The sequence below is a fragment of the Gossypium raimondii genome, chromosome 11 (genome assembly GCF_025698545.1).
Source record: "Gossypium raimondii isolate GPD5lz chromosome 11, ASM2569854v1, whole genome shotgun sequence".
Taxonomy (NCBI): Eukaryota; Viridiplantae; Streptophyta; class Magnoliopsida; order Malvales; family Malvaceae; genus Gossypium; species Gossypium raimondii.
Genome location: NC_068575.1, coordinates 55,737,130 through 55,753,470, shown reverse-complemented (window position 1 = coordinate 55,753,470; position 16,341 = coordinate 55,737,130). Strand labels below are relative to the sequence as shown.

General features: G+C 33.4%; 2 protein-coding genes and 1 non-coding gene across 4 annotated transcripts; all 3 read left to right on the top strand.

Moving 5' to 3' along the window:
- The first annotated feature begins 714 nt into the window (after window positions 1–714).
- LOC105802709 (bifunctional L-3-cyanoalanine synthase/cysteine synthase 1, mitochondrial) lies at window positions 715–4,447 on the top strand. Its single transcript, XM_012634515.2, has 10 exons — window positions 715–1,018; window positions 1,904–2,013; window positions 2,139–2,196; window positions 2,303–2,566; window positions 2,812–2,949; window positions 3,015–3,066; window positions 3,256–3,335; window positions 3,478–3,537; window positions 3,836–3,916; window positions 4,160–4,447. The coding sequence occupies exons 1-10, from the start codon at window positions 845–847 to the stop codon at window positions 4,256–4,258; spliced, it is 1,116 nt and encodes a 371-aa protein (XP_012489969.1). The 5' UTR covers window positions 715–844; the 3' UTR covers window positions 4,259–4,447.
- A 6,951-nt stretch (window positions 4,448–11,398) lies between these two features.
- Window positions 11,399–11,485, top strand: TRNAY-GUA (transfer RNA tyrosine (anticodon GUA)). Its single transcript is given in 2 exon segments — window positions 11,399–11,435; window positions 11,450–11,485. It is a non-coding gene; the product is annotated as a tRNA-Tyr (tRNA).
- A 560-nt stretch (window positions 11,486–12,045) lies between these two features.
- On the top strand, window positions 12,046–15,334 carry LOC105802711 (bifunctional L-3-cyanoalanine synthase/cysteine synthase 1, mitochondrial). 2 transcript variants are annotated; one of them, XM_012634516.2, is made up of 10 exons: window positions 12,050–12,509; window positions 12,811–12,920; window positions 13,050–13,107; window positions 13,234–13,497; window positions 13,713–13,850; window positions 13,960–14,011; window positions 14,230–14,309; window positions 14,449–14,508; window positions 14,769–14,849; window positions 15,053–15,334. In XM_012634516.2, exons 1-10 carry the CDS (start codon window positions 12,336–12,338, stop codon window positions 15,149–15,151), a joined length of 1,116 nt encoding a protein of 371 aa, XP_012489970.1. In that variant the 5' UTR covers window positions 12,050–12,335; the 3' UTR covers window positions 15,152–15,334. The 2 variants fall into 2 exon arrangements, with proteins under 2 accessions (XP_052480139.1, XP_012489970.1); XM_052624179.1 differs by lacking the exons at window positions 14,230–14,309; window positions 15,053–15,334 and having other exon boundaries at window positions 12,046–12,509.
- Window positions 15,335–16,341: the final 1,007 nt, after the last annotated feature.

Below are 16,341 nucleotides of genomic sequence, written 5' to 3'. Positions count from 1 at the left end.
ATGACATCTGTAATTATACTAAAAATATATATTTATTATTTTTCTTTTTAATATAATAAAATTAAAAATATTTAGTAGACTGCGAGGAAAATTTTAAATTCCAGAAATATTTATATATGTGGAACATTAATGTTTAAAACAAAAATTCGAAGGAACAGGTAAACTTAGTTTGGAGCTATTACTTATAGAGTATGTACTGAAAATTGTTGAAAGAAATAGGATTATTGGAAGTTGATTTCATTTAGGCAATTCAAGTTTGCTTGTCTAAGCTAAAAAGCCCATGTGATTTTTAGTTAAGAAGAAAAATTTTCTTTCATGTGTTTGGTACTGAAATCGATGCATCTCTTTTTCCATAAAAAAAAAAAAGAAAAGAAAATCAATGCATCTAGACATAGGTCTGCTAAAATATTTTATTTTTTTCAGTTGATAAAATTATATGCAGTCCTGTAATAATTTGGAAATTGGCAGTGCCCTTCAGAATTAGTTAATTATTTTATTAAAAAAATTGCACATAATTAGGCATCAGCTTAATAATAGTCAGCCGGCATCTCTATCTTTTTGATTTTTGAATATACGACGAGCGAATTAGGATAATTTAAAATTAACGAATAGGTAATTATATATCCACCAATGCATAAAATTTCATAATTCAGATCAATAAAAATTCATGGGGTTCACTCATTGTACACTGTTTGAAAGCCTCTATAAGAACGGGTCCCTGTCTTTGCTTTAGACCATTCACAATTTAATAAAGATATTGCAATTTTGCTACCCACCCCCTCTGCGTCTCACAGTTCACTTCTGTGTTTAGTGTAGCCAGGATTTAAAGAAAAAACCTCCATTAATGGCTGCACTAAGGAGCTTCCTTAGGAAAAGATGTTTAACATGCAACGAGCTGATGATGACAAGGAGGCTGATCTCCACCGAACCCATCATTGATTCCCCTTCTTTTGCACAAAGACTCAGAGATCTTCCCAAGGATCTCCCTGGTACTAAAATTAAGAGGGAGGTTTCGCAGGTAGTCTCTCTACTTCTCATTAACTTTTGTTTGCAATTAATTAATTGGTTATTTAATTTTCTGTTCACTTTTTGCCTTTCCAAGGTTGTTTTATCGTTAAAAGATTAGTATTATCCCAGCATCCCATAATCTGAGTAGGTTGTTAGATGCTTAATTATTTTTTAATTTCTTTTTATTAAATCTTCTTCTCTTTTGGGTATTCCCTTTTGTTCTGTTCTTGACGAATTTCTTTTTCCTTTTAAAGTTTAAACAGATCGTTTAGCAAGTTTCACTTCACTGAATTGCCTTTTAGCCTTGTATCTGCTGCATTTGCTTTACATTTCTAAATATATATTTACTTGGTTGTAAACTCTAGTTGAAGTTGTAAAATTAGTTGCTCTGCTATAAAATTCTGTCTTATTGCCATTAAACATGTAAAATAAAAAATAAAGAGGCAAAGTATTATCATCATTTTTTTTTTTCATTTCAACACCAAAAATAATGTAAAAGGTAAAAGGATTATCTTGGGGGGGTGATGGAAGTTTAAGGATTGGTAAGCTATGATTGTCATTTAACTGTCAAAAGTAATTAATTTTTATGTACAGTAAAATGAACATGGAGTAAACTTTGGTTAAAAAAAACATTTAACAATCAAAACTCTGCATAATCTGCTAGGTAATTAGGCTTTGCAAAGAAGAAGATAAAACTAAAAGAAAATGATAAGATGTTCAGTGACGATTATCTTAAGATTCTGCAAAAAAATATACTCTCTAAGCAGTATGTGGAGGGTAATGACCAGAGCATGCTCAATTGATAGAGTAATTTTACAATGTCGTCTCCCATTTAATCTTTTAAAATTTTGAATTTCTTTTCTTTTTATCCAAGAATTGGTTCTTCATGTTTCAGCTAATTGGAAGAACACCCCTTGTCTTTCTTAATAAAGTAACCGAAGGCTGCGGCGCGTATATCGCTGTGAAACAGGAGATGATGCAACCCACTTCTAGTATTAAAGACAGGTATTAGTTCCTTCATTCGTGGCATTCGTAATTATTGTGGTTTAGTACTAGTTTGAAGTTTTAGAGATGTAGGACATGTGATTTAAGGCCTAATCGAAACTAATTCAAAACTTCTATGTCAACAGACCAGCATTTGCCATGATCAACGATGCAGAAAAGAAAAACTTAATCTCTCCTGGAAAGGTTCGTTGACTTGTTGATGCAAACTTTGAAATTCTATATGATTCGAACTTTGGAGTTGAGTGGCTTTAATTTCTACCACCTAACACATTTTTTGACTTTATGTCAGACAACTCTGATAGAGCCGACATCCGGTAACATGGGGATAAGTATGGCATTCATGGCAGCCATGAAAGGTTATAAAATGGTTCTAACTATGCCTTCTTACACAAGCTTAGAGAGAAGAGTCACCATGAGAGCATTTGGAGCTGATTTAATTCTCACAGATCCCACGAAAGGGATGGGTGGAACAGTGAAAAAGGCTTATGACCTTTTGGAGTCCACACCGAATGCTTTCATGTTGCAACAATTTTCAAATCCTGCCAACACTCAGGTACACTCTTATATCATCTTTCTCTTCTGCTTTATTACAATTTTAAGAATTATGCTTGGGTTAGCTTTTCTAAACCTTGATGGTTTGAACAATGAATTTTGCTGATAATTTATTACTATATTACATATAAGTTTGTCTGGTTCTTTCGACCAACACTGCAACAATTGTCAACTCTGTCATTTTAACTCTTGCATTCTAAATATAGATAAATTACTTAATCGAGTTATTTCGAACTGGAAAAATAGGTGCACTTTGAAACAACAGGCCCTGAGATATGGGAGGATACTCTTGGTAAAGTTGACATCTTCGTAATGGGAATAGGGAGTGGTGGTACTGTTTCTGGTGTTGGACAGTACCTCAAATCCCAAAATCCTAATGTTCAGGTAATAGCCATAACCTTTGTTTATTGTGTTTCATTTCATTGCTGATGATTTTTTTTTAATGTTAGATATACGGAGTGGAGCCTGCTGAAAGTAATGTATTAAATGGTGGCAAACCAGGTAAACTTGCTCTTAATATTATTTCTACTATTCATGAAATTTCTAATTCTTTTATCTTTGATCAACTCTGTAAACTGATGAAGTAAACAATTACCCCTGAAATGGGATATAGTAAAGATAATGACTTCATTTAACATAAGTCTTTGTCATAGAAGTTGCATTCTTTTCTTATATTATTAATCACAACAGGTCCTCATCATATTACTGGTAACGGAGTTGGGTTCAAGCCAGACATATTGGACATGGATGTAATGGAGAAAGTTCTCGAGGTAAACAAAAACCCATGTGTTCTTTTGCTAGGAGGAATACATATTAGGAAATGGGGAGGGAGGGGTGGCAGAATAAGGATCTAGCATCTTTTGTTGAATATCTAGTTCTTCGACGCTTATGTTGGGATATATTTTATGACAGGTTAGCAGTGAAGATGCAGTAAACATGGCAAGGGAATTGGCATTGAAAGAGGGGCTTATGGTAATAACCTAAAATCATGTCTTGATTCGCTTTTGTTGAGGCTTCTGTTTATACATCATGATATCACAATCTTGTTCATGATTTCACTTGAGATAAACAGGGTTGGTTTGTCTTTACTACTGTCAGTATCAGTAATCTACTACATGATTCACCATAACTTTTCTTTTTTCCATTTAGTACTGTTTGTTAGCTTAAAGGAAAAGGAAAGTATTTTCTTAGAAGCACTGTAAATCGATCTTAACGAGTGATAAACCGGAATTATTGCTTTCAAACTAATATTGAATTTTGTGGAATGCAGGTTGGAATATCATCGGGGGCCAACACTGTTGCAGCACTTAGACTTGCAAGAATGCCTGAGAACAAAGGCAAATTAATTGTGGTAAGCACTTTCTTACAATCTCATATGAAGAGAATACTTAATTACCAAAATTTTGTGTTATATGGTATTGTTCTTTGTACAACATTCATGTGATCTTTACTAATAGCAATTATTCTATTGTCTAGGCAATTCTAAGTCGATAATCAAAGGCTTTAGCTTTGAGAGTATATGATGAAATTTTGATACAAGTTCTGACCTAGTTTTCTGTTTTTTTTTTTTTTTGGTTCTGAAAAAAAAAATCAGACTGTTCATCCAAGTTTTGGAGAGCGTTACTTGTCATCGGTCCTGTTCCAAGAACTAAGGAATGAAGCTGAAAACATGCAGCCAGTTGCAGTCGACTAAATGCCTTTTCAGGGGACATGTTAGGAAGCTTCCCCGGGAAAACAAAAGCCCTATCTGTTAATACCAAATGTTTCCACCGAAACATTGGCATCCATTGTTATTATGAATCCGCTGTGAACCCATTTGTTTTAGTTTCAATGTTTAACTCTGTCTGAAATGAAATCAGTAGTAATTGGAATTTGCATTGAAGTAGAATCTTTTAAACAAAGCCATAAGCAAACTAAAGACATTGGACCCAATCATAAATTACAAACTTCTCCAGGAAACAACGCTGTTAGTACGAAGACATGATATCGTCTGAATATAACTTTTTAAGGATGTTATCAGTTGTGTCTTAATATCACTCTAAACCCCTTTTGACCTTCACATAATCTTCTAAAAACCAGATCCAAAGTTTCTGTATGAATCATCAATGACTAATATCAGTAAACCAATCCATTATTGTAGTCGATCTAAATCGCCAAAAACTAATTTAAATCCTTCGTTGTTAAGGAAATGTGTCGTATGGTAGTATCAATAAACCATACAACGGTGAGGAACTTGAAGAACATCCAAGATAATGGATGGGTTATGGAGACTGACATATACCTTCTGTTGAGAGTGTAAAACTGTTGTACCAGCATTTGTATAGTTAGTTAGAAATTAAGTAACAGTATGTAATTAGTTATAGTGTTAGTTACATTTTCTGTATATATTTACTGCATTTTTACTCAAAGGAATTAACAGTTATTCATTCAACTCTTTAAGCTTCTTTTCTTAACATGGTATCAGGCTAAACCTTTTTTCTGATCATCTTTGATCTAGTTTTCTTCTTCATTCTTCTCTTCTCTTCTTTCGTTTTTTTTCTTCATGGCTAATCCTTCCTCTTTCAATTTGCCATTTGGCCATCCTCTTTATTTGCATCCTTCGACATGCCAGAATGCTTTTGGTTTCTCATCACTCACCGAACCGAAAACTATTGCGTTTGGAGCGGTCTATGCGTATCGCCTTCTTGCCAAGAATAAGCTTGGTTTTATTGATGGTTCATGTTCCGTCGTTGACTTTGATGCTGATCTAATGCCTCATTGGGATAGATGCAATGCTTTGGTTCTTTCTTGGATCCTTAACACATTACTCGTGAACTTTCTCATTGGAATTGTTTTTGCGTCCAATGTCGCCATTGTTTGGAAGGATCTTGAGAACGATATGACAAGGTTGATGGTTCTCGTGTTTACTATCTCCATCGTGCTATTTCCACTCACACTCGTGGAGCTTATTCTATTTCCACTTACTTTACTAAGCTTCGATTATTTTGGGATGAATATGATGTTCTTGTTCCTTCATCTACTGCGATTGTGATCTTATTCACGAAATGCTCAACTTCAAGAACAACGTCTTTTTCGCTTTTGATGGGTTTAAATGAAACCTATTCTAATGTTCGATCCAGATCCTTTTGATGCAACCTTTGCCCACGCTTAATCAAAGCTTACTCGCTTGTCATGCGTGATGAAACTCAACGAGAACTTGCTTCTCCACTACCATCTCGGAACCCATCGCTCTTCTTAGTCAAGAATCATCAAATTCTTCGATTTCAAGAAGCGTTCGATTTGTCTTGTAGTTATTGTCAAAAACGGGTCACATTCGAACCGATCGCTATCGCCTCAATGGCTTTCCTGCTGATTTCAAGTTCACCAAGAAGAAATCACCAACTGTCAATCAAGTTGTTGTTCCTTCTTCTGATTCTCCTGCTATGCCTGCTTCTTCACCATCTATTATTTCGGCTCCTACATTTACTGCTGAACAGTATCAACAGATCTTGGACCTATTACACAAGAACTCTTCTGTGCAAGCTGTAGCTCACATGGCAGGTATATCTTATGCATCTGATCCGATTCATTGGATTCTTGATACTGGGGCTTCTAATCACATGACGCATGCTTTTAATGCTTTAATTCAACCTGTTGCATGTGCTAACAACACTTTTGTTAAATTGCCTACTGGTAACACAGCCACCATCACTCATATTGGTACTCATAATCTTACACCTCATCACACTCTTAAAGATGTTCTTTACATTCCCTCATTCAATTTTAACCTTCTCTCCATTTCTAAACTCACCAAAGATCTCAATTGTTTTGTTTCCTTTTATCCTACATTTTGTGTTTTACAGGACCTTTGCAGTGGAAAGATGATGGGGATTGGTAAGGAACAAGATGGTCTTTATCTACTCCTCCCTCAACCCTCCTCAACTCCCACTTCCCTATCTGTACCTCTTCCTGTACATTCTTCAAATGTTACTTCTTTATCTGTTTTTAAGCATGTTGATTACCCTCTGTGGCATGCTAGACTTGGTCACACATCTTTTTCAAAGATGAATAAAATACGCTTTTTACATAATGGCTCTGTGCATTCTCATAACATTCAAACATGCACTGTCTGTCCATTAGCAAAACAAACACGCTTACCCTTTCCACAAAGTACTTCAAGAGAATCAAAACCTTTTACTCTTGTCCATGTCGATCTTTGGGGTCCTTATCGCACTTCAACTCATTCTGGTCATAGATATTTTTTAACCATTGTTGATGACCATACTCGAATGACGTGGATATATCTTTTAAAACTTAAGAGTGATGCCCTTTTTTACTTAAGCGGTTTATTATGTTAGCCAAAACACAATTTTCTGGAATTGTTAAAACTGTTCGCAGTGATAATGGTCATGAATTTTTTACTAAAGAAGGTACTTTCTTTTTTCAATCCCTTGGAATCATTCACCAATCATCTTGTGTCCACACACCTCAGCAAAACGGTGTGGCCGAACGCAAACACCGCCATCTTTTAGATGTTGCCCGAGCATTAAAATTTCAATCGCATGTACCTGTTAAGTTTTGGGGGGAATGTGTTTTAACAGCTTGTTACTTAATTAATAGGTTACCTTCTGTAGTACTTCGCTGGAAAACTCCTTTTGAGCTGCTGTATAATAGGCCACCAAATCTTTCTCACCTTAAAATTTTTGGTTGTCTTTGCTATGCCACAGTAACCAATCTGCATGATAAATTTTCTCCCAAAGCTACACCATCCATTTTTATGGGTTATTCTCAAGTCCAAAAAGGATATATCCTGTTCAATCCTGTTTCCCAAAAAATTTTTGTTAGTCGAGATTTTCTATTTCATGAATCTGTCTTTCCTTTTACAACACCCTCCAAAGATCAACCCCTCTTTCCCTTGGATGACAATACATTTGGTTCTTTGCATGATCCTGATTTTCTTTTTACCACTTCAACACCACCACCACCACCTTCCCTCCCTACTTCCTCTATTTTTTCTACCCTACCAACATCTTCCTTACCCTCTTATCCTTCTCGAAGAAGCACCCGAAACACCAAACCACCTGTCTGGATGCAATATTACATTTGTCCTACTTCATCATCATCTTCTACTACTGCACAAGGTCAGTATTCAATCTCCAACTTTATAACATGTCATCACTTACATTTACACACTCAATGTTTCGTTGTTTCCATCTCTACCACCTCTGAACCTCGAACCTACCAAGAGGCCATTCAATATGATTGTTGGAAAGCTGCGATGCAACAGGAAATTCAAGCTTTAGAAGCAAACTCAACTTGGGAGGTTGTTCCACTCCCACCAGAAAAACATCCCATTGGCTGCAAATGGGTTTTTCGAATCAAATACCATTCAGACGGCACTATTGAACGCTATAAAGCCAGATTAGTGGCTAAAGGCTATAGTCAAAAGGAAGGTATTGATTTTCAGGACACGTTTTCCCCGGTTGTTAAGCAGGTTACAGTCCGAATTGTTATTGCTCTTGCTGCTTTATTTGACTGGCCTCTCATTCAAATGGATGTCTATAATGCATTTCTTCAAGGTGACCTTCATGAAGAAGTTTACATGCACTTACCTCAGGGATTTGGCACTCCAGGGGGCAATCATGTATGTAGACTGCTCAAATCCCTTTATGGATTAAAACAGTCCTCAAGACAATGGAATTTGAAGCTCAGTGAGGCTCTCATCAACACCGGTTATGTTCAAAGTAAGCATGACTACTCTATGTTCATCAAATCTTCTGGTAGCAAAGTTGTTATTTTGCTCATTTATGTTGATGATCTCTTGATCACTGGGAATGACAAATCCTTAATTGAAGACTTACAAGCAACTCTTTATCAGAATTTCAAAATGAAGAATTTGGGTACTCTCAAGTATTTCCTTGGCATAGAAATAGCAAGATCTAAAGAGGGTATCATTATGAATCAGAGAAAATATGTTCTTGAACTTATTAATGATCTTGGTTTGACAAATGCAAAGCCTGCAAATACACCCTTGGAGCATAATCTAAAAATGACAAGTCTGGAATATGATGTAGCACTAGACATACACGATGCAGATACAGAATTAGAAGATGCAAGCATATATCAAAGATTAATAGGAAGACTCCTATATCTCACCAATACTAGACCAGATATTGCATTTGGAGTACAGCACCTTAGTCAGTTTATGCAGAAACCGAATAAGGAACATTATGAGGCTGCTTTGCGTATTGTGAGATACCTCAAGAAGAATCCTGGTCAAGGAATTTTTCTCACAGCAGAAGGAACGACAGATATACATGCATATTGTGACTCTGATTGGGCTTCATGCAACATGACTAGAAAGTCAGTTACATGATATTGTGTCAAACTGGGAAATTCTTTGATTTCCTGGAAATCCAAGAAACAGAATACGGTATCTAGATCATCTGCAGAAGCAGAATACAGAAGTATGGCTACCACAGTTGCAGAGCTAGTCTGGTTAAAAGGTTTATTAGCTGAGTTGGGAGTTAAAATTTCAAAACCAATGTTGTTACATTGTGACAATCAAGCTGCCCTTCAAATAGCTTCAAATCCGGTCTTCCATGAAAGAACAAAGCACATTGAGATAGATTGTCATTTTATTCGAGAGAAAATTCAAAAAGGTGACGTGGAAACAAAGCACATCTCAACAAATGAACAAATGGCGATTTACTCACTAAAGGATTAAGCATTCCTCAAGACAAATACTTAGCGACCAAGTTGGGAATGAAAGACATTTTCATCCTCCAACTTGAGGGGCATGTTGAGAGTGTAAAGCTGTTGTACCAAAGATTTGTATAGTTAGTTAGAAATTAAGTAAAGATGTAATTAGTTATAGTGTTAGTTACATTTTCTCGTATATATTTCTTGCATTTTTACTCAAAGGAATTAACAGTTATTCATTCAACTCTTTAAGCTTCTTTTCTTAACACCTTCACATCACAGCCACATAGAACTTTTCCTGGATAAAGGGTGCTCATAAATTTGGTTGTTTCAAAGTCCCCCACTTTGTTTAGACTTTAGAGTTTAGACCCAAGAAAAAGGGCCTCCGAATGGACTTGCTTTCTTTTTGAGAATGAAGCCATGTTTTGACGGCTACAAGTGTGTCCCAACGAACAATGCAAAAAAATGTCATATTATTTGGATCGGATTGATGATCACTCATCTAAAAAGAGTTTAGAATTGTTTTTTTTTTAAACAAATACGGGTAAAGCATTAAGTTTTTAAACATGACAATTTACATTACAATTCACATGTACTTTTTATTTTTTAATTTTATGAACTTATATATATATATATATATATTGAGTTTTAATTCTTTTAATTTTTGAATTTTTTATATATTTTAAATTATTTGTTGACATTTCATATAAAACGAATAATGTCATATCAGTTTGAAGTACTCATGAATTGCCATTTGCCATGCGAGTTGTCACGATCAAGGGCGAAGCCAGAAAACTTTCTGAGAGGTCGAAATTAAATTGCATATTTTTACGACAGTAAAAATGCAATTTCACCATTTTAATAACCTATATCTTTATAGTATTTAAAGGATTAAATTAAATTTTTATTATTTTTGGGGTCAAAGTATAATTTTACTATTTCTAATTTCTAATTTTATAAATTATAAAATGACCTAAATGAAAAAAATTATATTTTAGATGGCCAAGGCTCTTACCTGTACTTCTGGTTTTGCTACTGGGCTCAACAAGATCATTAAATAATAATAATAATATTTTAGTCAAAATTTTCGTTTTAAAAAATGATTTGACTATTTTTTTAAATGCTAATAATCAAATTTAGCTTAAAATTAAACTTTAATGACAAATTTGGCCACTAACATTTACATGTTTTTCAAAATGACCCTAATTGTATTTTTGAGCCTTTTTGGCCATTAACCTTAGTTATTTTTCAAATGGATTTTCTAATGATTTGATGAAATTACCGTTATAAAAATCAATGTGGATGATGTGGAATATTTTTAATGATATGTAATTTATTATGAGGTAACCCAATAAGATAATTACATGTGAAAATAATAAAATAAATAAATCATACATGAAATTAAAATAACTCTTAATTTAAATAAAATAAACGGAATTATCTAAAAAATGTTTTAAAATGAATGCATACATTTGTTTACTGAGAAGTTTCAAAAGATAATTAATAAATCAAACCAAAATATTGAATTTTTGCATTCATTTTGAAACTTTCTTTAGATAATTAGGTTTATTTTCTTTAAATTAAGAGTTTTTTTAACTTCATGAATTATTTATTTATTTTATTAATTTTCATATGTAATTATCTTATTGATTATCTAAGTAATAAATCACATCTCATTAAAAATATTAAACGATAAAATTCCACATTATTCGCTTAATTTTTTAATGGTACTTTCATCAAATCATAAAAAAGTAATTTGAAAAAAGAACAAAGGTTGATAATAAAAAAGACACAAAAATACAATTAGGGTCATTTTGACAAAACATGTAAACGTTAGTGGCCAAATTTATCATTAAACAAAAAATTAAAACCAATTTAACAAAGATATAGACGGATTGAATTTGAAATTATACATTATTGAAAATCACCACCAATCCAAATTGGTTGGCTTTGTATTTTTAAAAAATAATTCACTAATTTATGTATAAAATATTTATTTTTATATTAAAAAATATAAAAATCAAAACATAATTATAGATTAAATAAAAATAAAATTCAATTCATATAATAACGATTTATAATTTTACGAACAGAATTGCTTTTAAGTTTTCTTAATATTATTATGGTATCTTAGCTCACTCAGCAGCATAATCCGACCTTAGCTCAGTTGGTAGAGCGGAGGACTGTAGTGGTGAAAGCTGTTATCCTTAGGTCGCTGGTTCGAATCCGGCAGGTCGGATTATTTTTCCTTTTTTCACATTTGATGAAATTACTTGTCAGTTCCCATCCGGATCAATTTAATTCTCTCCATTAAAAATTTTAAGAAATAAATTAAGTCCGAATTTTCCTATGTTAAAGTTTGTTTTAATTTTCCTACTAAAAATTGTTTTAAATATTAATGTATTTTTAAACTATCATGTGGTTGAAAAATTTATTCCTGTAAATTTTTTCAACCTCCCAATAGTATATATATTTGGAGATAATTGGATTTTTATGGGCTGACTTGGATAATAAATTAATTAATTAGGTATGATATATATTATCAATAATTTAATGACAAATTATAATGATTTCATAATTTAAATAAATTTGAAACAATTTTAATAGAAAACTAGAATAAACTTTACATAATACTCGGTAGGAAAATAATATAACACATGATATATATCATTAACAAAGCAATCCATCAAACACAAAAATAACGTCGCATAAACTCAGTATTCAGACAAACCATAGCAATTACTTAATTACTTCAATGGATTAATATCTGAATTCGGCTACGCAGTTCGTGGTGCAAACTTCACTTCCAAACCAGAATGTGAAAGTTATTCATTAAGGAGTCTTTGAAAAGACTGAAAAGACCTGAAATGGTAAACAGGGCGCACCTCATCAGTATAACGAGCCGCATCAGACTGTGTTTTACAGAAATACATCTGACGACGCATTTTTGTCAAGTGATGCGAAGGTTTCGGGTGCTAAATTTGACAAAAAGTAGTAAAAATGATTTTAAGGTGATAATTGAAGGGAAGAAATACCTCGCAGCTCAGTTCTGCATTTAGTGTAGCAGAGTTTCTTCAAAACTTCCATTAATGGCTGCTCTAAGGAGCTTCCTTACGAAAAGATGTTTAACATACAACGAGCTGATGATGACAAGGAGGCTGGTGTCCACCGAACCCATCATTGATTCTCCTTCTTTTGCTCAAAGACTCAGAGATCTTCCCACGGATCTTCTTGATACTAAAATTAAGAGGGAAGTTTACCAGGTAGTCTCATTCACAATTGTTTGCAATTAATTGTTTTTGTTTTTTCCCCCTTCCTTTTGGTTTTTGACCTTTTCAAGGTTGTTTTTCATTAAAGATTAGCGTATTCCCAATATCCCATGATCTGAGAAGGTTGTTAGATCCTTAATCATTTTTAATTTCTTTTTATGCAATCTTGTCATCACCAGAGCATGCTTAATTCATAAGAGTAATAGTCGTCTCCCCTTTAATCTCTTAAAAAATTGAAATTCTTGTTTTGAATGAAGTTCATCCTTTATATAAGAATTGGTTCTTCATGTTTCAGTTAATTGGAAGAACACCTCTTGTTTTTCTTAATAAAGTAACTGAAGGCTGTGGTGCATACATAGCTGTGAAGCAGGAGATGATGATGCCCACCGCTAGCATTAAAGACAGGTATTAGTTACTTCCGAGCCCTTCGTGGCATTTGTAACTTTATGATTTAGTATTAGTTTGAACTTTTAGAGAAGTAGAATTTGTGATACAAGGCCAAATCGAAACTAATACACACTTCTATATCAACAGACCAGCATTCTCCATGATTACCGATGCAGAAAAGAAAAACTTAATTTCTCCCGGAAAGGTTCGGTTTTTGCCGAAGGGCATCATTGAATTGTTGATGGAAAGTGTGAAATCCTAAATGATTTGAACTTTGATGTTGAGTGGCTTTAATTTCTACCCCCTAACACATTCTTCAACTTTATGTTAGACAACTCTGATAGAGCCGACATCAGGTAACATGGGGATAAGTATGGCATTCATGGCAGCTATAAAAGGTTATAAGATGGTTCTAACTATGCCTTCTTACACAAGCTTGGAGAGAAGAGTCACCATGAGAGCATTTGGAGCTGGTTTGGTTCTCACAGGTCCCACGAAAGGGATGGAAGGAACTGTGAAGAAGGCTTATGAACTTTTGGAGTCCACGCCGAATGCTTTCATGTTGCAACAATTCTCAAATCCTGCCAACACTCAGGTACACTCTTATATCATAATTTAATTCTGCTTTACTAAGAATTGTACTTGGGTTAGCTTTTCTAAACCATGTGCTGATAATTTATTACCATACTAGATATAAGTTTGTTTTGTTCTTTGGACTGACACAGCAACCTTGGTCAACTCTGTGTTTAACTCTTGCTTTCCAAATATAGATAAATTACTTAATCGAGTTATTTCGAACTGGAAAAATAGGCGCATTTTGAAACAACAGGCCCTGAGATATGGGAAGATACTCTTGGTAAAGTTGACATCTTTGTAATGGGAATAGGGAGTGGTGGTACTGTTTCTGGTGTCGGACAGTACCTCAAATCCCAAAATCCTAATGTTAAGGTAAATTAATTACTATTTCCTTCCAAGTTCAAAATTTGTAACAACAATAACCTTGTTTTATTGTGTTTCATTTCATTACTGATGTATGATTTTTTTTTTTAAATGATAGATATATGGAGTGGAGCCTGCTGAAAGTAATGTACTGAATGGTGGCAAACCAGGTAAACTTTGTGCTATATTATTTCTACAGTGATTGAAATTTCAGAATTATTTAAGTTAGAGCAATGTCAAGCGGTTATGTGTTCCCGGTTTTTCTATTTCTTTTATCAACCCGGTAAACTGATTAGGTAAAGAATTACCCGAGAAACAGGAGATAGTAAAGATAATGAGGAGTCTTTGTCATGGAAGTTGCATTTTCTTATCTTATCAATCACAACAGGTCCTCATCATATTACTGGTAATGGAGTTGGGTTCAAGCCAGATATATTAGACATGGATGTAATGGAAAAAGTTCTCGAGGTAAACGATACCCCTTGTCTTTCATTAGTCTGAGAAATATACTTCCGAAAATGGGGAGGAAGGGGTGTCGAATAGGAACCTAGTATCTTTTGCTGAATTTCTAGTCCTTTTGGGTTTATACTCGGATATCCTATGACAGGTCAGCAGTGAAGATGCAGTAAATATGGCAAGGGAATTGGCACTAAAAGAGGGGCTTCTGGTAATAACCTAAAATCATGTGATAATGATATCACATTTTATTTCAATTGAGACAAACAGAGCTTGTTTGTGTATACTACTGTGAGTAATCTGCTAAACGACTAACTATAAGTAATATTAACTTTTGCTCACCATTTAGTATTATTTGTTGGGTTCTAGGACTGTGAACGTACTTTTTAGAAGAATCTTCACAAATCGATCTTATGGACTGATAACTCGAAATTATTCTTTTCAACTCCCATAAACTTTTGTGGAATGTAGGTTGGAATATCATCCGGGGCCAACGCTATTGCAGCACTTAGACTTGCAAGAATGCCTGAGAACAAAGGCAAATTGATTGTGGTAAGCACTTCCTCGCAAGCTTATATATAATTTCCAACATTATTTATCTTTACAATAATGTAAGATGCCAGTAGTGTTAGCATGATTTGAATAGCAATTCTAAGCCGATAATCGAAGGCTTTAGCTTTGGGAGTATATAATGAAATATTGATACAAGTTCTTACCTAGTGTTCCTTTTTTGGTTCTTAAAAAATAAAATTCAGACAGTTCTTCCAAGTTTTGGGGAGCGATACTTGTCGTCAGTCCTGTTCCAAGAACTAAGGAAGGAAGCTGAAAACTTGCAACCGGTTGCAGTTGACTAAATGCTTTTTCAGGGGACATGTTAGGAAGCTCCCTTGGGAAAACAAAAGCTCTATCTGTTAATACCAAATGTTTCAACTGAAACATTGGCATCTATTCTTATTATGAATCTGCTGTGAACCCATTTGTTTCAGTTTCCATGTTTAACTCTGTTTGAAATGAAATCAGTAATAATTGGAAGTGCACTGTTTTAATCCATGAATAAAACTCTAAATATATTCATTAATGTTTGGAAGCCACAATCTAAACAAATACTTGTCAAAATATATCCATAAGCAAACTAGAGACACATTCGACACAAAGATTCTTCATAAAAACTTCTCCAGGAAACAATGTCTGAGTGTAACCTTTTAAGGATGTCATATGTTGTGTCTTGACGTTGCAAGCAAAACATGGGTTACCTTAATTGTTCCATCCCGACCATGAACGTGTGTCTTGAAGATCAAATCTTGGTCTAGACAAGCAATGTATCTGTAAACATACCACCAACGATGCATTTATATTTCAATGACAAATATTTTCCCTACCACCTTTAATTGCAAGTATAATACAACATTCAACATGTTAGCACTTCTAATGATTTTTTCGATTTAATTTCATCTAAAGGAAAAAAATATTGCGTAAACTATAATATTATATCATTTTTAAAAGTTAACATATCAAATAAATTTAATAATATTCAATGCACTTTGATTTTTATTGTCCTTTTTAATTTATCAAATAATTAAAAATTCACAAATAACTCAAAGCAATATCATTTCATCACCCACACTCTCAGTTTTCCTAAAATTATAATGCTAAATTCCGAATTCGATTAAGTCTATTCTACGATTCATTTTACTGGTAAAATATTTAAAATGATTTTATATTTGTATATTTGTATATTTATATAATTAAATTTAAATGATTTTAAAACTTACAAGTTTCCACCCTCTTGAGACTTATTTAATATGCATTTTAAAACTTAAAATTTAAATAAATCACTTATTTGTCTATGTATTTTATATTTAATTTTGCAATTTTCCATTTATAATTATAAAATAAAAAATTAATTACACGTAGAAGTGATTAAAATATTTAATATGTATTTGTAAGAAAAATACTAATAAAAACAAAAATAAAAGAGAAAACACAAACAAAATATAATTATCATTTGTAGCAAATTTTTTAAAAAATAAACATACTACAAATG

Coding starts and splice junctions, on each gene's coding strand:
- LOC105802711 (XM_012634516.2), top strand. CDS start 12,336: ATGGCTGCTCTAAGGAGCTTCCTTACGAAAAGATGTTTAACATACAAC. Junction 13,851..13,959: donor CCCAAAATCCTAATGTTAAG/GTAAATTAATTA, acceptor TTTAAATGATAG/ATATATGGAGTGGAGCCTGC. Junction 14,509..14,768: donor CACTAAAAGAGGGGCTTCTG/GTAATAACCTAA, acceptor TGTGGAATGTAG/GTTGGAATATCATCCGGGGC.
- LOC105802709 (XM_012634515.2), top strand. CDS start 845: ATGGCTGCACTAAGGAGCTTCCTTAGGAAAAGATGTTTAACATGCAAC. Junction 3,067..3,255: donor ATTAAATGGTGGCAAACCAG/GTAAACTTGCTC, acceptor TAATCACAACAG/GTCCTCATCATATTACTGGT. Junction 3,538..3,835: donor CATTGAAAGAGGGGCTTATG/GTAATAACCTAA, acceptor TGTGGAATGCAG/GTTGGAATATCATCGGGGGC.